This window comes from Podarcis tiliguerta (assembly GCF_965153285.1).
Source record: "Podarcis tiliguerta genome assembly, chromosome: 8".
In the NCBI taxonomy this organism is placed as follows: Eukaryota; Metazoa; Chordata; class Lepidosauria; order Squamata; family Lacertidae; genus Podarcis; species Podarcis tiliguerta.
Window position 1 is genome coordinate 6,727,445 of NC_139541.1, and position 23,237 is coordinate 6,750,681.

Sequence of the window (23,237 nt, forward strand, 5' to 3'; positions counted from 1 at the left end):
AAAAACAACCACAAGCAAAGACTCAGGACGGTTGGCGGAGGCCGCTGCCAGTCAGAGCCGAAGAGGCGGGGCCCGTTCGTTTCCGAATCAAAAATGGGCAAAGGTGGGCGGGGGGAAAGAAAGAGAAAGGGGGAGGTTTTACATCCGGGCGCCGGCGAGGCCAAAGGGAGGCAGGTTCCGCAAAGAGGACCGATATACACTTTCGGTTCCCGGTTGCGCACCTGCCAATGCGAAAGCGGCAGTTGGGCCGGAGGGCACCATGTAAGAGGCGGAGTGGGCAGCCGCGTCGTCGACGGAATGAGAGCCGGAAGTGATATGGCTGTCGCCCACCTCGTGACCTCTACGCCTTCCCCGTTTTTTCTGGCTCCGTCTTCCCTCAGAGTGGTTTTCCCGCCTTTTTTGCGGGCGGCTCGTGAGGCGAGGCGGGAAAGGCGCTTTTGCTCCGCTTTTTGCGGTCGCCGCCGTCGCCTCGCCATGAAGTGCGGCTTCGGGGCTGCGGGTGTTCGAGGTAGCGCCGCCCCGGATGGTGACAGAAATTGCGAACGTTAACAATAGCCATAATTTGCGTGGCTCACGAGACGCCACAGAAACAATGTCGATTAAATCCCACGCTATTCTCCCACGTTTCCGCTTTTGGATCCTTCAGCTGCTTAGATGCGAAAAATAAAATAAAATAAAAGTTTAGCCGAATTCCCCCACCCCCGCCCTAAAATGGCTGTAGAGTTTCCAGCTGAGGCAATTATGAATAATACCGCTCCTGAAATGTAAAGTCCAACGTATTAAAAACCGCACAAGGCAGGCAGAGAATAATAGGGGCATATGCCAGAAACCCTTTGAGGCACTTTTCATTTATGCAGTAGTTTGGTTTTGTAAATTTTAAGAGAGCACCTCTTGATTACAGAAAGTTAATTTCAAATCACCTCATACTGGATCAGTTACGGTAATCCAGTAATATTATTGGATCAGTAATAAAATAATAATATTTTATTTAATATTTTATTTAAATATTAAAATATTTAAATGTTATTTAAATATTTATTTTATTAAAATTTGAAGAGTTGTATGCCTGCCATAGAGCCCCTGAGTAGAAAGAAGGGACCGAAATACAACCAGCTAGTCATTTGCTCTTTCTACAGTATTTCTTTCCAATATATGCTATTTTTTTTGCATTGCCTATTGTGTGGCATTTGTCGCTGGTGCTGAATTTTACTCGCCCGTATATTCAGAACAAGTCATAGGCAGAGGCCGACATCTACATCAAGCCATTGGTGTTAAAATACATATTTTATATACTGTCTCAAGTCCTTGGCCATTTAGGGACTCCCCTCCCTGGGAAGGTCACTTTGGTTATGCTAAAGATGCTGCGAAAATAGCCGGATGCCAACAACTAACCTACACACAAACACATATTCATAACATGCATATTTTGCCATGTTACTATATTTTGGATACATTGCTATGTATCAGGTTGAGCCAAGAGTTAATCACACTAAAGCATTTGTAAGAATGTCTTGAGCCATGTCAATTGAAGCTTTAAATGATACTAGTAACGGCGAGAAATTAAGTAAATAGACACAAATGACCTCAGTTGTGTCGCAGGGTCTAACAAATCAGTACAAATTATGAGATGGATGCCCTGCTGTGAAGTGGTAATTAAACTTCCATTTTGAATCAAAAAAATGGGGCTGCAGAGGAAGGTCCTGGAGACTGTTTAAATATTGGTTGCAGATGCTCACATCTTTCTGCTCCAAATTAAATGATCCAGGCTAAAAGCTACCTCCTATTCTTGAACTTCCAATCAAAATTCCAGCCTTTTAATTATCGCCTCAATTGTTGACGCCAATATTTCAGTTTCCTGACTTTGTAGAGTATGGGAGGGCAAGCTTATAAAGGATGCACATGCTGGGAATTAAAATGAACAGGCTGAATGCTTTCATTAAGAGTTCTAATGGGAAAATGAGTGTTTCTCACTCCTTCTGCTCCATAATAGCACACAATTGGGTATAAATCCCTGTTTTTCTCCTTTTTGTTTGTTTCTGATTCAGGTGCTTTCTCTTAATGACCCTAATTTATTTTGGGTTTCTTATATAGCTAATGATCAGTTCAGAAGTAAGTCCTGTTTTGTTCAAAATGACTTATTCCCAGCAAGTCAGTAGGTCTACTTACGGTTGGGTCTACTTCTGAACCAACACATATAAGATTGCATTGCATATTGAAATGTGAAAACACTAATGCATCTTTTAAAATCTCCTCTACAGTATTTGGAAGGGCCATACATGCCATAGCACGTATCAGTGATGAATTTTGGTTTGATCCTACTGAAAAAGGAGTAAGTAAACATTCAAAATTTTGAAAAAATGAATAGGGAATTAAACTTATTTATTGAATATATTTATATACTACTTAAGACAGTCTTACAAAATAGTTTACAAAACAGGAAATACATTGTGTACATATAGTATAACAACTTAAAACAAATTAAACTGAGAAAATACAACACAATATGGTACAATGGAATACAAGAATAAAATATCTCCCCCCCCAAAAAAAAATATAGCATATTTTGAAACATCTTTAGAGCCAGGGATCCTCCTGCCAAGGCATCCCAGGAATAGCAATAGCCAGGAGGAATTCCAGGAGGATTGCTATGTAGGGTACAAAGAAAAAAGATGGGTTTGAGTAGAGATTTGAAGTATGAGAAGCGGCATCACACACCTGTTGTGTCAGTAAATTCCAGGTGTAAGGGGTAGCAAGGTTAAAAGCATGGTGTTTATTATCTACATATACAAATTGCATATACATATACAAATAATGATAATAAATATTAATTAAATATTATTTAATGGTGTTTAAAATTAATATTAAGTGCAAACTTACACATATCATATATATACGCATAGCTACAAAGATCTACAGATGCAAAGGGTCCTCAGTATCTGCAGTGTCTAGAAAATTTTAGATGCTTAAGAGAGTTTTTAATAACAATAACACCTAATGCCCTAAATACTACCATAGGATAAACGTTTTGTTTGTTTGTTATTTCAAGTTGTGGTTTCATGCTGATTTTGTCTATTCATAGCTTTCCCTCAGGTCGGTGAATTCTTCCCAGTCAGCCTATGCCTGTGTCTTTTTTTCATCCATCTTCTTTCATCACTATTCCTGTAGAAATACGCCTGAATTGGGTTTGAATAAAAATCACACACACCTTGCATACAAATTAGTAATAAAGGTAAGTCTCAGTGGATGAGAAAATCTATACTATTTTATACCACAAAACCACAGTTCTATTTTATGTATTGTGGTGTGTTGGTGGGATTTGACAAAACACAACTTTCCACTAAAAATAGTTTTTGAACTTCATGTAGTTTTTCTTCCAGTAATAAATTGTTTCTATTGAAGCTGCTAGAATGTTTGAAAAATGTATTTTGTTTCCCAACATTATTAGCACACAATAATAACAAACAGTGCCATCCAAAACTAGCACACCCATCTAGGTCTTCCTTATGCACTTCCTAATGAACTTTTATTTAATCCTGTTTATTTAAATGCTAGTAGCCAAACTTTTTACCATATATAATCTTGTTTTTAAGGGCTAGTTCTGCTCTGATCTCTCCATTAATTATTTCTTTTTTAAAAATTTCAGGCTGTCCTGCCTATATTTCGGTGCTTAAACACAGTGGAAAGGAACATAGAGAAATGCAACATCTATACAAACTTTAATGACTGCCAAGTTGTTTTTCAGCTTTTCTGCAAACATGGTAGGTCAGTAGTTGTGTTGTAAATAAAAATATGCCCTTTTCCCTTATGGGGTATCCAAGAGCCCATATAGAGTCCTTACATAGGTTCCCTATTGGTAGGAGAAAATAACAGAGGCCAACCAGAGAATACTGAGAAGCAAAGCAGCTAGTAAGCTTGATCTTTATTGATCTGTTGCAACAGGGTGCTCCCCTCACATGCAGGAAAGGAGGAGGACCCACAAAAATGCTGTGCAAAGGCTTATAAAGACTTTTGAAATTCCCATCCTGTAGATCAAGACCACCCCCAGAAACATTATACATACATCACAGAAGGGGTGTAACCTAAGACCACCCCTCAGATACATCACAGAAAAGGCGGTCTTAAACAGAACATTTGCATGTTGTTTTTCTCCTGTCGCTTGTTTATTTCGTGTCTGGCAGGTTACTTGATTGGATTGCCTGAGGAGAATGGCCAGTCTTTTGTAATGATAAGGCTCACACCCTTATTCAAACACAGACATGCCCTTAAGACAGGATTTGTGAAGGAAAAGACAATGGGGAGGCTTTTCCATTTTGACCTTGCAGAGAAAACATTTGGCCAGTTTAGGAATCAAAATGGTTCCAGGTTGGTCTTCCTGTGCTGATCTATGTATGTGCGGTTATGAACATTACCATATATCTAAGACCATAAAATTCCTATCACAGTTGGCACATTATGTTTTAAGTCTTATGGGCTGAAAGGCAGGTTTTTTAAAAAAATATCTAGGTCAGGATCCAAACAATAACACAACTTATTTCTGTTTGCTGACAGACTTTGGACTTGCATTTCTTAGACCTGGAACTTTCCAAAACAGCACCTGATATCCGCAGAATAAGTTTTCAGGTTCCAGCACAAATAAATTAATAAAGTAAATAATAAAAATATGTGTTCTCAAGTCCATCAAAGCTCATGCCAAAATAAATTCATTAGCAGCCTTAAAACATTTTAGCTGTAAAACGTTTTACTGCAACAGACTAAAGTGGCTATACCTCTTGAAATACCGTATTTTTCCAGTATTAGACTAGGTTTTTCCCCCCTTAAAAATAATGTCCAAAATTTGGGGGGCGTCTTATACACGGATAGATCTTGCCCCATTTTCTTAAATCGGAGTCCCCCAAAATAGGGGGTGTCTTATAGAGGTATGTCTAATGAATCTTTTCCACACTGTAGGAAAAAAATGATGTGCTTCCGTTATTGCATCAATAATTGTTGTTAGAGATACAGTATGTAACAAAATGGCCTAGTCAAAGTAATACTGTTTCTTAACTCCAAAGAGAACCTTACACATACTTTTTATTAAAAAGTTGTTGAGCTCTCAGTGCCCACCAGAGGGCACTATTGGTTGGCATCCAGTGGAAGAGTGCTCTTTCGGGGTGAACTCAAACTGTTGGAGATTTACAATGCTAATATTCAGGCTTGCTCATTTCCATCCTTATCCTCTCTCCTCAGGTGTTGTGAAAACTCATAACTTAGCTTTTCAAGAATGTGAACCTTTGCAAGCTGTGTTTGCAAAGCATTTGTGCCCCAATGCAATGAAGATTCAATCAAGGTAACAGAGTTAACATACTACCAGCACACCTAATTTTAAAATATATTACTAGTGATGAGTGCCTGGTGCTGCCCAAGTATTTTTAAAAGCTAAATGGTGTTGTGATTTCAAAAATGGATGGTGCAGTTTGTGAGTTTGGACCAGTTACACCAAAATTCAGACAAAGTCAATCCAAGTCACGTTTTGGTCTGCCATCTTGATTCCAAATGGCAGCTAGCATCCAAACATTGACAGAGACTGCCACCTCCACCTCAGAAACCCTCATGCCACATTAGGTGATGATATCTCAAGAGCTGACTCATGTTCATAGACAGACACAAACCACTTTCCCACAGTATAGAGATTTTATTTATATCTTGCCTTTCTCCCAGTGCAGGACCCAAGGCAGCTCAAAGCATAAAATAAAACTGATACAACTAAAATACACAATAAATATATATATTTTAAATTACAGGTGGGTAGCCATGTTGGTCTGCCGTAGCCGAAACAAAATAAAAAAAATCCTTCTAGTAGCACCTTAGAGACCAACTAAGTTTGATATTGGTATGAGCTTTCGTGTGCATGCACACGAAAGCTCATACCAATAACAAACTTAGTTGGTCTCTAAGGTGCTACTGGAATGAATTTTCAAAATTTTTTTAACTAATACATAAGTAACCCCAGTGCTTTTTTCAGGGGGTACTCAAGGGTATGCAGTTTCGGCACCTTTTTTTGTTGTTGTTAAGTGTGGCACGTCTTCTAGAAAAAAAGCACTGAGTAACCCTCTTTTTAAAAAAGTACTGAGAGCACTTAAGGTAAAAAGGTAAAGGTACCCCTTCCCGTACGGGCCAGTCTTGACAGACTCTAGGGTTGTGTGCCCATCTCACTCAAGAGGCCGGGGGCCAGCGCTGTCCGGAGACACTTCCGGGTCACGTGGCCAGTGTGACAAGCTGCATCTGGTGAGCCAGCGCAGCACACGGAACGCCGTTTACCTTCCCGCTAGTAAGCGGTCCCTATTTATCTACTTGCACCCGGAGGTGCTTTCAAACTGCTAGGTTGGCAGGCGCTGGGACCGAGCAACGGGAGCGCACCCCGCCGCGGGGATTCGAACCGCCGACCTTTCGATCGGCAAGCCCTAGGCGCTGAGGCTTTTACCCACAGCGCCACCCGCGTCCCTAACTGAGAGCACTTAAAACTATTTAAAAAACTATTTAAAACTATTTAAAAGCACCCATACACAAAAAGTACAATACCCAACCACAGAAGACCCTTCCATAATAGTCAGTTAGTGCTCAAAGGCCTGTGTTTGCCTGCAGGCTAAAGGAAAACTGACAGGGCCAGCCTAGCCTCCTGTGAAAGGGAGTTTCACAATCTTTAAAATATAGATATAGATAAATAGACAAACAGTATCTGGAGGCCCTCAGATTCTCCATTCCTGCCTTAAGCACTATTGTGATTCCCCAATCTCAAGAGAACAGATTGAACAAGGAAATAAATTAGCCAAAGTTAGATAAAGGGAATAGCAATATGCTATGGATTAAGTGAGACTGAGCTGCCAATTTTTATTACTCATGAAAAGCATAGAGAGCTGTTTGTAATATGAAACACTATTACCCTTTTAAACTTCTCAGGCAGCTGTCTGATATACTGATTCATTTTCCAACCTGTCAAAATGAAGTAACTGTAGCTGTAACTCCAGTAAAAGTTTGTTTCAAGACTTACACTGATGAGGAAATGGGTAAGAATTGAACTTTCATTGTATGTTAAGAAATAAGTCAATAAAGTGATAATTAAGAATGTTCAGACTACAATAATGTTTTATCAGGAAAAGTGTATTGTACATTATATGGCCTAAAATTATTATTTAGCAGTCATGGCAAAGAAATGTTGGTATTTTTTAATGTAACCATCAGAATTTTATAACATGCCAGAATAACAGAAGAAAGGGTAACTTTTAAAAAACCCCAGTAAGGATCTGTGAAGTTGTGATTGCATTCTGTGTTCCTGTTTATTTATAAACAATAAATAAGCAATAAGTAAGTACTAGAAGTCAATGTGGGGACGCAGGTGGCGCTGTGGGTAAAAGCCTCAGCGCCTAGGGCTTGCCGATCGAAAGGTTGGCGGTTCGAATCCCCGCAGCGGGGTGCGCTCCCGTTGCTCGGTCCCAGCGCCTGCCAACCTAGCAGTTCGAAAGCACTCCCGGGTGCAAGTAGATAAATAGGGACCGCTTACCAGCGGGAAGGTAAACGGCGTTTCCGTGTGCGGGTCTGGCTCGCCAGAGCAGCGATGTCACGCTGGCCACGTGACCCGGAAGTGTCTCCGGACAGCGCTGGCCCCTGGCCTCTTGAGTGAGATGGGCGCACAACCCTAGAGTCTGTCAAGACTGGCCCGTACGGACAGGGGTACCTTTACCTTTTAGAAGTCAATTAATGCCAGAAATTGATAATATATCAACATTCCCCACATTAGGCTGTTTCAGCTAAGTTATAACCTTGGTACATGCTCTTGGTACAGCAAACTGCTCTTGGTACAGCAAACTAAATATGACATAATAGGCATCACTGAAACCTGGTGGGATAAGTCCCACGATTGGAATGTAAAAATGGAGGGATACAATCTATTTCAGAGAAACAGACCAGAGAAGAAAGGAGGAGGAGTGGCGTTATATGTCAGGGATGTGTATACCTGTGAAGAGATCCAAGATTTAGAACCTCAAAGCCAAAGTGAGAGCATTTGGGTCAAAATTAAGGGAGAGAAGAATAACAGTGACCTCATTGTGGGAGTTTATTATAGATCCCCAAGCCAAACGGAGGACATAGATGATGCCTTCCTGGAACAGATGGCCAAGCATGCAAAAGGAAGGGAGATAGTAGTAATGGGGGACTTCAATTACCCAGATATTTGTTGGATGTCAAACTCAGCCAAGAGCATAAGGTCAAACAGATTCCTCACTGGCCTTGCAGACAACTTCATTGTCCAGAAAGTGGGAGGAGCAACAAGAGGAACAGCCATTTTAGATCTGGTCCTAACCAATGTCGATGACCTGGTTAATGGGGTAGAAGTGGAAGGATCATTAGGCGCAAGTGATCATGCTCTTCTGAAGTTTACTATACAACGGAAAGGAGCAGCCAAGCATACTAGGACTCAATTTCTTGACTTTAAGAAAGCCGACTTCATAAAACTTAGGGAAGTGCTGGGTGAGATCCCATGGACAGTAATACTAAAAGGAAAGGGAGTTCATGATGGCTGGGAGTTTGTTAAGAGGGAGATAGTAAAAGCACAACTTCAGGCAATACCAATGAGATGGAAACATGGAAGGTGCCTAAAGAAGCCAGGGTGGCTATCTAAAGAACTTTTAACTGAGTTAAGATTAAAAAAGGATGTGTACAAAAAATGGAAAAGGGGGGAAACCACCAAAGAGGAATTCAAACAAATAGCCAGCACGTGTAGACACAAAGTCAGAAAAGCTAAAGCACAGAATAAACTCAGGCTTGCTAGAGAGGTTAAAAGCAACAAAAAAGGCTTTTATGGGTATGTTCGTAGCAAAAGGAAGAACAAAGAAACAGTGGGGTCACTCAGAGGAGAAGATGGTGAAATGCAAACAGGGGACACAGAAAGGGCTGAACTCCTCAATGCCTTCTTTGCCTCAGTCTTCTCCGATAAAGAAAACAATGCCTGACCTGAAGAATTTGGAGCAAATGATTCAGCAGAGAAAACACAGCCCAAAATAACTAAGGAGATAGTACAAGAATACTTGGCTAGTTTAGATGTATTCAAGTCTCCAGGGCCAGATGAACTGCATCCAAGAGTATTAAAAGAACTGGCAGATGTGATCTCAGAACCACTGGCAATCATCTTTGAGAATTCCTGGAGAACAGGCGAAGTCCCAGCAGACTGGAGGAGGGCAAATGTTGTCCCTATTTTCAAAAAGGGGAAAAGAGAGGACCCAAATAATTACCGCCCAGTCAGTCTGACATCAATACCAGGGAAGATTCTGGAGCAGATCATTAAGCAAACAATCTGTGAGCACCTAGAAAGGAATGCTGTGATCACCAATAGTCAGCATGGATTTCTGAAAAATAAGTCATGTCAGACGAACCTGATCTCATTTTTTGACAGAATTACAAGCCTGGTAGATGAAGGGAACGCAGTGGATGTAGCCTACCTTGATTTCAGCAAGGCATTCGACAAGGTGCCCCATGATATTCTTGTAAAGAAGCTGGTAAAATGCGGTCTTGACTATGCTACCACTCAGTGGATTTGTAACTGGCTGACTGACCGGACCCAAAGGGTGCTCATCAATGGTTCCTCTTCATCCTGGAGAAGAGTGACTAGTGGGGTGCCACAGGGTTCTGTCTTGGGCCCGGTCTTATTCAACATCTTTATCAACGACTTGGATGATGGACTCAAGGGCATCCTGATCAAATTTGCAGATGACACCAAACTGGGAGGGGTGGCTAACACCCCAGAGGACAGGATCACACTTCAAAACAACCTTGACAGATTAGAGAACTGGGCCAAAACAAACAAGATGAATTTTAACAGGGAGAAATGTAAAGTATTGCACTTGGGCAAAAAAAATGAGAGGCACAAATACAAGATGGGTGACACCTGGCTTGAGAGCAGTACATGTGAAAAGGATCTAGGAGTCTTGGTTGACCACAAACTTGACATGAGCCAACAGTGTGACGCGGCAGCTAAAAAAGCCAATGCAATTCTGGGCTGCATCAATAGGAGTATAGCATCTAGATCAAGGGAAGTTATAGTGCCACTGTATTCTGCTCTGGTCAGACCTCACCTGGAGTACTGTGTCCAGTTCTGGGCACCACAGTTCAAGAAGGACACTGACAAACTGGAACGTGTCCAGAGGAGGGCAACCAAAATGGTCAAAGGCCTGGAAACGATGCCTTATGAGGAACGGCTAAGGGAGCTGGGCATGTTTAGCCTGGAGAAGAGAAGGTTAAGGGGTGATATGATAGCCATGTTCAAATATATAAAAGGATGTCACATAGAGGAGGGAGAAAGGTTGTTTTCTGCTGCTCCAGAGAAGCGGACACGGAGCAATGGATCCAAACTACAAGAAAGAAGATTCCACCTAAACATTAGGAAGAACTTCCTGACAGTAAGAGCTGTTCGACAGTGGAATTTGCTGCCAAGGAGTGTGGTGGAGTCTCCTTCTTTGGAGGTCTTTAAGCAGAGGCTTGACAACCATATGTCAGGAGTGCTCTGATGGTGTTTCCTGCTTGGCAGGGGGTTGGACTCGATGGCCCTTGTGGTCTCTTCCAACTCTATGATTCTATGATTCTATGATTCTATTCTATAACCTATTATTTCTGCTCGCGTATACTAGAAAAGGAGTCCATTTTGAAATATCTGCCTGGCTGGCATAAATGTATTATGTATCTGGGGTTTGTCAACCTTTTTAGTTCCATAGGCACATTTGGAGCAAATGCCATGGTTGCTATCCCCTCTGTCTGGCTATTTCTCAATCCCCACTCCGCCCCCCCCCCCATTCCCACCACACAGAAATAAAGTGCACCAGTGTACACACTTTGCTTTTCCAAAGGATTTGGGTAAATACTGGAAGCAGAATTAATTTGAGCTTTGAAAATATCTGAAAGAGGTACAGTGGTATCTCTGGTTATGTACTTAATTTGTTCTGGAGGTCTGTTCTTAACCTGAAACTGTTCTTAATCTGAAGTACCACTTTAGCTAATGGGGCCCCCCACTGCTGCTGCGCCGCCGCTGCACAATTTCTGTTCTCATCCTGAAGCAAAGTTCTTAACCCGAGGTACTATTTCTGGGTTAGCGGAGTCTGTAACCTGAAGCGTATGTAACTGAAGCGTATGTAACCCGAGGTACCACTGTAATGAGAAAGAGCTCAAGGAGGAAGTTGGTAGAGAGACTTTCCATGTACTTTTCAAGGGAGAAAAAGGTAACCCTCACCCTCCATTAGTTTCCTCAGTCTGTCTTCAATTGGATGCTTTTTGTGGGCAGAGGCTTGTTTGTGGTGGCCCTTTCTCCCATGGTTCACAGCCTCTGCCACCAAAAACATGTGGTGCCGCAGGTGAACAGGGTGGCTACTCTGGAAATCATTGTTACAATCAGTGCCACCTGCTTGAAGACAAGAAAAATGTGAGCACAGCAACAGCTCACTGCAGAACGGCTTGCAGGCATGCAGTGGATCGTGCGAGGGAGGGAAGAGCACTGAGGGGTCAGTTCTGGCACCTTTTTTCCTAGAAAAAAAGGTGCTGCCCTTAACTAACAGCTGCCTTCACCCCTCTTGCAAAAGGAGGTAGGATTGGTTAAGTCCCATAACGGGATGCTTCCCTCTCACTGGACAGAGAATGGAACATTGGTCACTTTCTGCAACTGTTGCATCTGGTCCAGGATGAGGGAGGCATACAGCTCCAACCTTCCTCTAGGTTGCTTTGCTGTATAAAAATGGTCACATAATGACATCTGTTACAATCACCCATCTGTGCCAGGTCTTCTCATAGGAGGCTCCCATTTTCTGTTTCTTTAACATTTTTTCCTTCAGTGTCTTTATTTACTCACTGTTATTGGTCCAGTCATGGGGCAAAGCCTGTTGAGCCAGCCTAGGTCTTAAAAGTCACATCACATGGCTGTGCCATGGAGGTAAGGAACAGGAGGAGGAGGTCAACCAGGATCTGGATGTCTCTCTCACATTGGATCAGAACGAATATTCGCTATAAATGACCATTGTTCAATTTTCAAAGGCTTGGATACATTTGTTATGGTTGGGGCTCCATTGTTTTTAATTTCTGCCATTGTCATGATTTTGAACAGATTTTGCAAAGGCAATGCACACTGAGATACATATCAATCCAGAAGAATTTGAATACTTTCAGGTTGGAGTAGACACTGAAGTCACATTTTGCCTTAAAGAGCTAAGGGTAATGTTGCTAATTATATTTCCTTGATGTATCTCAATATTACACAGTTATGCTCTTCCATGGGCACCCGCTTCAAAGTCTTGTTTAGGTGGTTTGCTGAAGGGCATAGCGGGTGGTGAAATAATGGGGAAATGACTCAAACACTGGCATCTCTAAGCTCAGTAGGCATAATAGTCCTTCTGGATCAGACCAAGCATCCTTGTAATCTAACATCCTATTGAGGTCATTGGTCAGTTGGAAGCCTCCAAGTTGCCCATGGTCAAGTAATAAAAAAATAGCTAGTTACATTGAAACACAAATGTAAAACAAGAATCTGATGCTCCGTAGTGTGTCATATTTGAGCTAATTGACATCTTTCACTTGCATTTAGGGACTTCTGACTTTTGCAGAAGCCATCACTGCTCCAGTCTCTATTCATCTTGATGTTTCTGGAAAGTAAGTTGATGGGTACTTTGGTATATAGCATTTTAGTATCAGCTTTCCTTTGAACTTTCATAATCGCTACTCTTATACAGTAATTAAGATTGCTTAAACTTGTTAAACTAGCAGTGAACATGCATTTCACACATAAATGCACAAACAAATTTATATCGAAGTTATGTAATATAAATTGTGCTCATCATATGACAACATAAACATGTCCCAGAATCTAACACACAGCTAAGAGTGCTTAAGCTCATTGGGTTTTTTTTTCTTGGGGGGGGGATATTAACTGTGTTCTGTAATGCTACAAGACGAAGCTAAATAATATTTTAGTAACTCTTTTTAAGAGCAGAGGACAGTATCAGTAGCCACCTCACTTTTCTGTATAGATGTATGGATACGCAGCCTATTCTTATATGCGCCTGTAGCTCTCAGCTCAACCTTATTCTTACATATATAGGCCAGTTGTTTTCAGCATTGAGGATATGCTCATAGAAGCCAGTTTTGTTTTGGCTACCTTATCAGATACTGAAGGCAGGACACCGTCTCATGAATCGCCTTTGCTTTCGCAATGCCAGAAAAGGTAATTGATTTTTAAATAACTTAATGCTTGCAAAATGCTAGACTTCAAGACCAAACTACAGTTGATGTTACATTAGTCTTTGGCAGAGGGTATAAATAAATAAATAAATAATTCATTTCCATCAATTGGAGGGACCGATAACCCACAGAATCAGAGTAGGTGTGGAGGAGGAATTCCTCCTCTGCTGTGGTCCTGAGGAAAATCCCAGTTCTACAGCTGGCAGTTGCATTGTGGTGGAAGGGGAATTCCCCTTGGGCACCAATGGCGTGTGTTGTCCCCCCCCCAGCAGATACTAGCTATAGTTGAGGGATTTTCCTCAGCCTAGGTAGAAAGGGTTGAACTCTCCCCTGCACCTTCTCTAATTGCATGGATTATCAGCTCCTCCAACTGATGCAAAGCATATTCTTTAAAATAAATTCTGCTGGTTGTGATGCAAAGAGGCATGGAAAGTCATGAGTCATTTGGACTTCAAATGAAGCCAGGTGAGGTCTCTTTAAATTCAGGAGAGGATACAGCTTGTGCTTTTGCATTTGCTCACAGTTAAGATTTGCTGAGCCATGGAAACTGGGTGCTAGTTAGGGGAAATTATGGAACCATTTCAAGTTTGAAGGACAGAATTATTTTAGAGGAAATAGTTTTTTGTCTGTTAATTTCTGTTGTTAGTCACAAGTTTTACACCAGTTGGTATAGTACTGCCATGCAGTGGATGCTAGTTTTATTGTTGTTATTGCAGTATGTGGCTGTATTGGAATGCTTATGTTTGATTGATATTAACTGATACATTTTAATGCTAATATAACATTTCAGATCATTGTAAAATAAACTATCAAAGTGAAATATTTGGGTTGTCATATTTTGTATTGATATGACCTAGTCGTTGCAAGTTACTTAATGATGTGCCGATTTGCATATTTGTCGTGTTGTAAGCTGCTTTGGGCATATTTATATGAAGCAACATACAAGTTGAAATAATACACTAATTGCCCTTGTCAGTTGTCAAAGCAACATTTGTAGGCTAATGTACATTTCTCTGGTTTTGTTCATATGCCAAACAAAATCCCAAATCCTGGGGTGGGGGGACTTGAAATCCTTCATGATAGAATTAAGTCTAAGGGGGGGGGTACCTGGGCACCCATTCCTATGCGTTTATGTGTCCCTAGCTAATGTACACAACATATACGTATTTAAGAACATAGGAAGATGCCTTCTAGCGAGTCAGCCCACTGGTTCACCTGGCTCTGTATTTATCTATAATGATTGACAGGATTCTCCAAGCTCAGACTGTGATGTTTCCCAGCCCTACCCATAGAGTCCATGGACTGAACTTAGGAACTTCTGTATGTCTTCTGTCATTGAGCCACAGCCCTAACTCCCAAAAAACTGTTTCCATGTCACTCAGTGCTGTCCTCAAATGGGTTGTTTCTGTGTCCTCTTTCAAAGGAGGTTAGCATTATCATCTGATAATTTAGTAATTGTAACTGTTCAGTGGGTGTACAAGGGAACCTGACTTACAGGCTTTAGCAACGCCCCATAGAGCGGGAGCCCAGAACCCATGGCCCTGCAGATGTTGCTGGACTTCCAATTCCCCTCAGCCTTCATGGCTAATCAGTGATGTTGGAAGCTGTAGTTCAGCAACTCCTGAAGGGCCACAGCTTTCCCACCCCTGCCATAGAGCTTAGATTGGAGTGGGAAAAGTTGGTAGGCATAGCCATGCTCAAAAACTTTATTTCAATTCTATTTCTAATTATCTTTGCTGTCCCTGTGGCAAGCTGCTCTAAAGCAAATTAACCAGGACTGATTGTGACACATGTAGGAAAGAGGGCAAAAACTTACCACAGACACCTAGCTTTGCAAACAGAGTATCATTAGCTCTATGCCAGAAGCTGCTTATTTTCCAGTGCTCCCAGCCTCTTCACTGCCATTGGTGCTTTTCACTCGTATTTGACATAAGGAACCATACCTGTGACCATCTTGTGGCTTGTTCTCTACACATGGTGACGTGACCTGCTTCCTTCCTTAAGACAAAAAGGCGCTGGATTGTAAATAATCTATCCCCTCCCTTGAAAATGAGGGAACATCTATCAAATCATACCAGCCTCCTGCCCCAGAGAAGGGTACATATCATCACATTAAGGGTATCTTCCACTGCTGCAAAATATAGGCAGCAGTGGCAGAGGCCTGACAAGAATAGTATGAGATCCACCTTGACAAAGGTCCTGGTCACAAATGCTGCAGAGAATAGCTGTGCAGTAAGAGTTTTGCTGGAATGGAAAGGCATATAACTCTTTCAATTCTGTGGCATTTTAGGAACTCTGCACTAAAGAGGAGCAATAAAGACCCCATAATCTCTAGCAGAAACACTAGCAAGACAGAAACAGCCACAGCTACAGCAAATGGCTTCACCATTACGGAGGAAGAAGCAGTGCCACCTGATCTGGATTATAAGGTAAAAGCTGAAGACATATAGAAATGGTTTGTAAAAGTGAAGTCAGCTTGACACTCCCAAAAAAGAAAACAACATTTCTGTTGGGATTAAATTGGTAATTTGATATGTTTGTAGTGCTCCATTCAGAAATGTTCCACCCTATGCAAATTTATTCCATTACTAGCAGGCAGTGCCTGCTGCTGCCTGGGAATTTTTAGAAACCCCAAAATATTGTGATTTTTAAATGGATAGTGTAATTTGTGTTTTAACTCCAAAAATCAGGTGAGGTCATGTTTTGGTCCATCATCTTGATTCAAAATGGTGTCCAGCATTTAAATGTCAACAAAGACTGCTTCCCCCACGTGGGAAACAGTCGTGCTGAATTTGGCAATTACATTTCGAGAAGTGACCAAACCTATGACCCAAAATGGGATAAGTCACACCAAAGTGACATTTAGGTCCGCCATCATGAATCAAGTGACGTCCAGCATTCCAGCATTGATGGAAGACAGCTGCCTCCAGTTCAGGAACCCTGGTGCAGAGTTTGGCAATGGTATCTCAAGAGGTGCCAAGCCTATAGAAAACAGACAGATGCACAAACCACTTTGCAAAATACGCAGGTGTCAGGGGTTCAGGAGCAGAGGCACAGGAGAGGGAGGAAATGGAGAGCGAAGGGGAGGAGTCCAAAGGAAATGTCAGCGATGACAGCGATCCGAGGTCTCTGAGTCTGTCCAGTGAATCAGAGGATTCACAAAAAGGGGCTCCCATGGTCAGGGCAAGGGGAGTACCCAGGGGGGCACTTCAGGGAGAAGGGGCCAGAGGGGACTCAGAGAGCAGCAGCTGGAAATCTGGACCAGCGTCCACACCAGAGGGAAGTAGGGGGGAGGAGTCCCAGGCATCGGGATCAGGCGGCGCGCTACCAGCGGGAGAACATGAGGCAGGATTGACCACGCCTCCGTCAGGGAGCGAGGAAACGGTTAAGAGGAAGGTTAAACGCGCGCGCGCGCCAAGTTCAAATGTACAGGAAGGCGGCACAGTTGGCAGCCCGGGTAGGGAGCCAAGTCCTAAAGCCCGTCGAAGAGAGCGGGAGGAGTCAGGAGGGTCAACGTCTGCGTCAGAGGAGTCCAGGAGGGAGGAGACCCCGGGGGGCAGCAGGACCCAGAGGAGAAAGGAGAGAAGGGAGAGGTGGAGTAAGATTAGAGTCTTAAACTGGTGTACAGGGGGCGGAGATTCAGACGGAGCTTCGCCGGTCTAGACTCTAGACGTAGAGCTGGGGCGCTGAGGCTTGGAAATGGAAACTATTCTTCAATAAAGACTTTGATACTTTACTACCGGCTAGCGTTGGTCCTTTGTGAGCTGGGACCAGGAGCCAGCTCTGACAGTAAGCTCCGTCACACAAAGTTTTGGCACCAAGAACCTCGCCATGTGAGTCGACGCAGCGAGGGCAGAGGAGGGGTGCTTCGAGAGCTCACACAAATCAGGCAAGATGACTCCAGAACAGCAACTGACAGAACTGCGAAATGCAGTAACTCAACTCAACGCGGAGGTACGGGCCTCCAAGAAAAGGGAAGAGGAAATGGATGCCGCCTGCAGAGATCTCCGAACCAGGTTGGAAGCACTCACTACACTGGGGCAAATGGGACCCAAGTCAGAGGGCATTGGACTGGGGAGAAGGGGAGGCAGTCTGGTATCTCATTTCGACGGGAGTTTACAGCAGTACCCCAACTTCAGAGCCGACCTGCTGTTTGCGCTGGATCTGCTAGAAAAAGACTTTAGAGATGAGAGAGAGAAAGTGGGGTTTATCTTGTCCCATTTGCATGGGGAGGCCAAAACGTGGCTGAGGAATTTATGGAGAGATAATGATCCGGCGCTCCAAGATGCGAAGGCTTTCATTAAAGCAATGGATTCGTGTTTTTTATCAAAGATAGACATCGACATTGCCAGAAGAGACATACACGGGCTTAAACAAGGCAGAGCCAGTGTGAGGCAGTACCATGCACGCTTTTTTGGCTTAGTTCATGCACTGGGATGGGAGAAAGATTCTGCTCCAGTGAGAGACCTCTTTTGGGAAGGCTTGAATGCAGATGTAAAAGCTGAGATTGCAAGGGGAGAGAGGCCAAAGAACACTCAGCAAGTGGTCCAGAGGGCGCTGGAAATTGGGGTGCGCCTGGAGGAACGTCCTTGGAACAGAGAAGAAGGACGTTGGGGAAGGGCGCCAGCCAGAGCACCTCCCTTCTCTCCCAAAGATGCAACGCGTGCGCAATCCACACCCTCGCAGGGAGGGGGAGAAGAACCGATGGAGATCGGAGGTGCCAGGGCTCAGTCAGCTACCAGAGCCCTAACACCGGGAGCAGTCAAAACGAAGCCTCCTAGAGGGAACAGGAAGTGCTACATCTGCGAGAGTGCTCAGCACATGGCGAAAGAGTGTCCCCAGAGGCTCCACAAGCACACTGCAGCCTCGGCAACAGTCACAGACGCAACTCAACAGAGAACACCGCAACAGGGAAACGACGGAGTCTGGCTGGAGGAAGAGGCACTGGGGTCCAGCCAGACAAGTCAATGAAGCAATCCCCAGCAATTTTGCAGCCCACAGACCCCCTCCCACCCAAACCAGTGGTGCAGCTTACAGCGTCTCTCCAACTGCCCAATGGACGCACTCTGGAAGTGCCGATCACCATTGACTCCGGCAGCAACGCCGACTTTATAGGACTGGATTTCATTCAGCAGCACAATATACCACTACTACCAGCCACGCTGCCCCTGAAGGTTGTCACGGTGGATGGCAGAGAATTGTTGGGGGGGCAGGTGGTGCAACAAACGCAGCCAATGGTGATGCGGATTGGAAATCACCGAGAAGTCATCAGCTTCAATGTCACCCACCTGTCGGACACGCCTGTAGTCTTGGGCATGAGTTGGCTGCACAGGCACAGCCCAGCATTGGAGTGGTACCAGCGCCAACTGACCTTCGGCTCATCCTATTGCGCGGAACATTGCATCCTACCTAGCCCGGAAGAGGGAGGGGAAGACCCGCAGCTACAATTAGGCACGCTGCAAGCAGTGCCACGCAAGTACGCAGCGTTTTTGGAGGTTTTCTGCGAGAAAGAAGCAGACAAGCTGCCTCCCCACAGGCCCTATGACTGCAAGATTGACCTCCTGCCAGGGGCGACGCTGCCAACCGGGAAACTGTATTCAATGTCTGAAGACGAGCTGCAGGAGCTCAGGGAGTTCATAGACCTCAACTTGAAGCGCGGTTTCATCCGGGAGTCGAAGGCAGTGGGGGGCAGTCCTGTATTCTTTGTGAAGAAAAAGGACACGCCCCAAAAGAGGCTTGTAGTTGATTTCAGGCTCTTAAATTCCAAGACCAAGCCCACGGCCTTTCCCATGCCCAAAATAGATGACCTGCTCGCAACGGTGAGGAAAGGACGCGTTTTCACAAAGTTGGATCTGCGAGGGGCGTACAACCTGATTCGCATACGGGAGGGAGACGAGTGGAAGACTGCCATGTTCACGCCCCTGGGCACCTATGAATACAGAGTTATGCCCTTTGGTTTACAAAATGGCTCTCACTGTTTTCAAGCCTTCATGCATCACGTCCTGGCGGGTCTCCTCTACAAGAAATGCGTCTGCTTCTTGGACGACATCCTGATATTCTCAGAATCAGAGGAGACCCACGAGGGAGACGTCAAGGAGGTTCTGCAGAGACTGCAGGAGCACCGGCTGTACGCCAAGCTGGAGAAGTGCCAGTTCGACAGGAAGGAGGTGGATTTCCTGGGCTACAAGTTGTCGGACAAGGGGCTCGCCATGGACAGCGCCAAGGTTCGCGCAGTGTTGGACTGGAAGAGCCCGTGCAATCGGAAGGAGGTCCAGCGGTTTGTGGGTTTCGCCAACTTTTACCGCAAGTTCATCAAGGGGTTCGCGATGCAGACAGCGGCCATTACCGACACGCTCAGCTCCAAGAAGAAGAAGTTCATCTGGACGGAGCAAGCGGAGCAGTCCTTCCAGAACCTTAAGCGTCTCTTCTCGTCCGAAGAGCAGCTACTGCATGTGAATCCCAGCAGACCGATGAGAGTTGAAACGGACGCCTCAGACAGAGCCGTGGGCGCAGTACTGTTGCAGCAGGACCCGCATGGGGACTGGAGACCGTGTGCCTTCTACTCTAGGAAGCTCAGCAAGTCAGAGCAGAACTACACCATCTGGGACAGGGAGTTGCTGGCCATTCATGCAGCATTCAAGGCGTGGCGGCACTTCCTCATCGGAGCCAAACACACAGTGCAGGTTCACACGGATCATAAGAACCTGGAGTACTGGCGTACGGCAAGGTTCCTGAACCAGCGGCACATCAGATGGGCGGAGTTCTTTGCGGATTTCGACTTCAGGATAGAGTACATCCCAGGCGACAACAACATCATGGCAGATGCACTGTCCAGAAAGCCGCAATACCTCGAAGAGGCGGCACCAGCAGCGGCCAAGCACATTTTCGCACCGAAAGCGTGGGCGTGCGCTTCAGCAACCGTGGACCTGGATGCGGTCCGTCGAGCGCTGCAGGAGGACCCCTTCGCACAAGCCAAAATGGAGGAGGTGCACAAGGGCACGGTGAAGGACAACGAGTTCCAAATACGTGATGGATTGCTCATCCGCAGAGGGGCACTCTATGTACCGGGAGACGACCTCCGCGCGAAAGTACTGCAGCAGTTGCACGACGCACCCACCGCCGGGCACTTTGGCAAAGAGAAAACGGCAGAATTAGTTGCCAGAGATTTTTGGTGGCCCAAGATGCGGGGGGAAGTCGCGGAGTATGTCTCGAGGTGCGACACCTGCCAAAGGGCCAAGTCGGTGCACAAACCTCCGGCGGGACTGCTCGAACCGCTGCAGACACCGAGCGAACCGTGGGAGAGGGTGGCCCTGGACTTTGTCACGGATTTACCCAGCTCGAGGGGTAAAACGGCGGTGCTAGTGGTGGTGGACATGTTCACCAAAATGGCCCACTTCATTCCGTGCGCGAAGGTGGCCACGGCGGAACAGACCGCCAAACTGTTCATAGACCACGTCTTCAGGGTGCACGGTCTGCCACGGTCGATCTTGTCCGACAGGGGGCGACAGTTCATCTCGAACTTCTGGCAGAAGCTGATGGGTTTCCTGAACGTCAAGATCAACCTAGCGTCGGCGAGACACCCGCAGACCAACGGACAAGCGGAGCGCGTCAACGCCATCATGCAGCAGTACCTGAGATGCTATGCAAATCAGCAGCCGGCAACATGGGTGGACTACCTGCCGCTCGCTGAGTTCGCCTACAACAACACGAAGCACGTGTCCACGGGGGTGACACCGTTCTTCGCCAACAACGGGAGGCATCCCAGAACCTTCCCGGGATTAGAGAGACTGGGGGAGGGGGAGCCACAGGCAGCGGAAGTCTTAGTGTCAGAATTGCAGGAAGTTCACGAACAGCTTAGGAGGCAGTTAGAACTTGCAAAGCACGCATACAAACTGCAGGCTGACAAGCACAGAAGGGTCGGGGAGGACATACAGGTGGGAGACTGGGTGTGGTTAGCGGCCCAAGGAGTGCCGACCAGATCATTAGCGAAGAAGAAACTCGGACATAAGCAGCTAGGACCTTACCAAGTTGAGGCACAGATCAATCCAGTGGCCTTCCGGTTGACACTTCCGGAGGGATCCAGAATGCACCCAGTGTTCCATAGGTCAGTGCTCACGCCCTACAAAGCACCTCACCGATTTCAGGCGCAGGACACGGCACCAGACCCGTATAGGGAGACGCCCCCAAGGAGGGAGTCGCCAAGAGGGGAGCCCATCAACCAGGTCACAGAGATTTTAGACTCGAGATGGGGGGAAGAGGGAGTAGAATATTTTCTCACCAGTGAAGGTACCCCGGCCAGCGCCAACCGTTGGGTGCCGGACTATGCCCTGGACGAGCCTCTTCTCAAGGAGGAGTTTCATGCCTTGTTCCCACACAGGCCCATGCCAGCCGAGTATTTCGACGACTGGCTTTTCACACCCACGCTTTCAACCAGCACATTCCAGGGGTTCACCTCGGACGAAGAACCGGCAATAGAAACACGTTCCCCGGAGGGATCACCCTCGGGGTTTGCCTCAGACTGCTTGTTTTGGTGGGACGATCGACCAGAGGAGCGGTGGAGCAGGAGGTGGCTGGGGGGTCCTTGGCAGGCAACGGACCCAGAGGTGACAGAGGGAGAGATGGACATGGACGTGCTGGGAGAGGACGTTGGGTTTGAGCACGGCGGCACAGAGATGGAAGCAGAGGAAATCGAGGTCGGCGAGAGCACGGAGGACGAGCCGGACTTATCCGGCTGGATGCACGCCACGGGGGACGAACTGTATCCGCCATTCACCCCCACAACGACGGAGCACCCAGCACCCACACCTGAGGAAGGGGAGGGGGGAAGGGGGGGCTTCGAGGGGGGGATGGATGTCAGGGGTTCAGGAGCAGAGGCACAGGAGAGGGAGGAAATGGAGAGCGAAGGGGAGGAGTCCGAAGGAAATGTCAGCGATGACAGCGATCCGAGGTCTCTGAGTCTGTCCAGTGAATCAGAGGATTCACAAAAAGGGGCTCCCATGGTCAGGGCAAGGGGAGTACCCAGGGGGGCACTTCAGGGAGAAGGGGCCAGAGGGGACTCAGAGAGCAGCAGCTGGAAATCTGGACCAGCGTCCACACCAGAGGGAAGTAGGGGGGAGGAGTCCCAGGCATCGGGATCAGGCGGCGCGCTACCAGCGGGAGAACATGAGGCAGGATTGACCACGCCTCCGTCAGGGAGCGAGGAAACGGTTAAGAGGAAGGTTAAACGCGCGCGCGCCAAGTTCAAATGTACAGGAAGGCGGCACAGTTGGCAGCCCGGGTAGGGAGCCAAGTCCTAAAGCCCGTCGAAGAGAGCGGGAGGAGTCAGGAGGGTCAACGTCTGCGTCAGAGGAGTCCAGGAGGGAGGAGACCCCGGGGGGCAGCAGGACCCAGAGGAGAAAGGAGAGAAGGGAGAGGTGGAGTAAGATTAGAGTCTTAAACTGGTGTACAGGGGGCGGAGATTCAGACGGAGCTTCGCCGGTCTAGACTCTAGACGTAGAGCTGGGGCGCTGAGGCTTGGAAATGGAAACTATTCTTCAATAAAGACTTTGATACTTTACTACCGGCTAGCGTTGGTCCTTTGTGAGCTGGGACCAGGAGCCAGCTCTGACAGCAGGATATGTAGGATCAACAGCTGAATAGTAGAGGGCCCATTGATTACTGCGTGAAACAGTATTTTGTCCCTCCCAAGAGCAACTGTAGTTTATAATGGAAGATTATCTATTCCATAAGCCTTAAGCTGCTTAACTTTTTTGTTTACATTGAGGAAAAATAACTTAGACCTACTTGGAATTCAGCAGACTCTTCCCACACCCAGCCATTTTGGTAGCAGGCAAAAGGTTGGGATTGAAAAGCGTACTTTTAGATATTTCATGGGAGTCAACTTTTCCTTCAAACAGACCCCAACCATATACCTACGTCACATCTGCTTTTAAAGGCAGCATAGCATGTGGTATGAGGGGATGTCTAGCAAAGGAAGGGTAAAAGGATGCCCA

The 23,237-nt window shown here is 45.8% G+C and overlaps 1 protein-coding gene across 11 annotated transcripts in view; it reads left to right on the top strand.

Moving 5' to 3' along the window:
• The window catches only part of RAD9B (RAD9 checkpoint clamp component B), a 26,358-nt gene continuing 3,121 nt past the window's right edge, over positions 1-23,237 (top strand). The window contains exons 1-10 of one of the 11 annotated variants that reach the window (XM_083454121.1): positions 1-103; positions 2,259-2,329; positions 3,166-3,229; positions 3,644-3,758; positions 5,227-5,326; positions 6,937-7,043; positions 12,116-12,222; positions 12,593-12,657; positions 13,106-13,228; positions 15,536-15,674. In XM_083454121.1, the coding sequence (XP_083310247.1) occupies positions 2,298-2,329; positions 3,166-3,229; positions 3,644-3,758; positions 5,227-5,326; positions 6,937-7,043; positions 12,116-12,222; positions 12,593-12,657; positions 13,106-13,228; positions 15,536-15,674 (852 nt within the window). In that variant the 5' untranslated portion in view covers positions 1-103; positions 2,259-2,297. The other 10 variants (XM_083454116.1, XR_014514517.1, XM_083454115.1 and 7 more) reach the window with 10 other exon arrangements.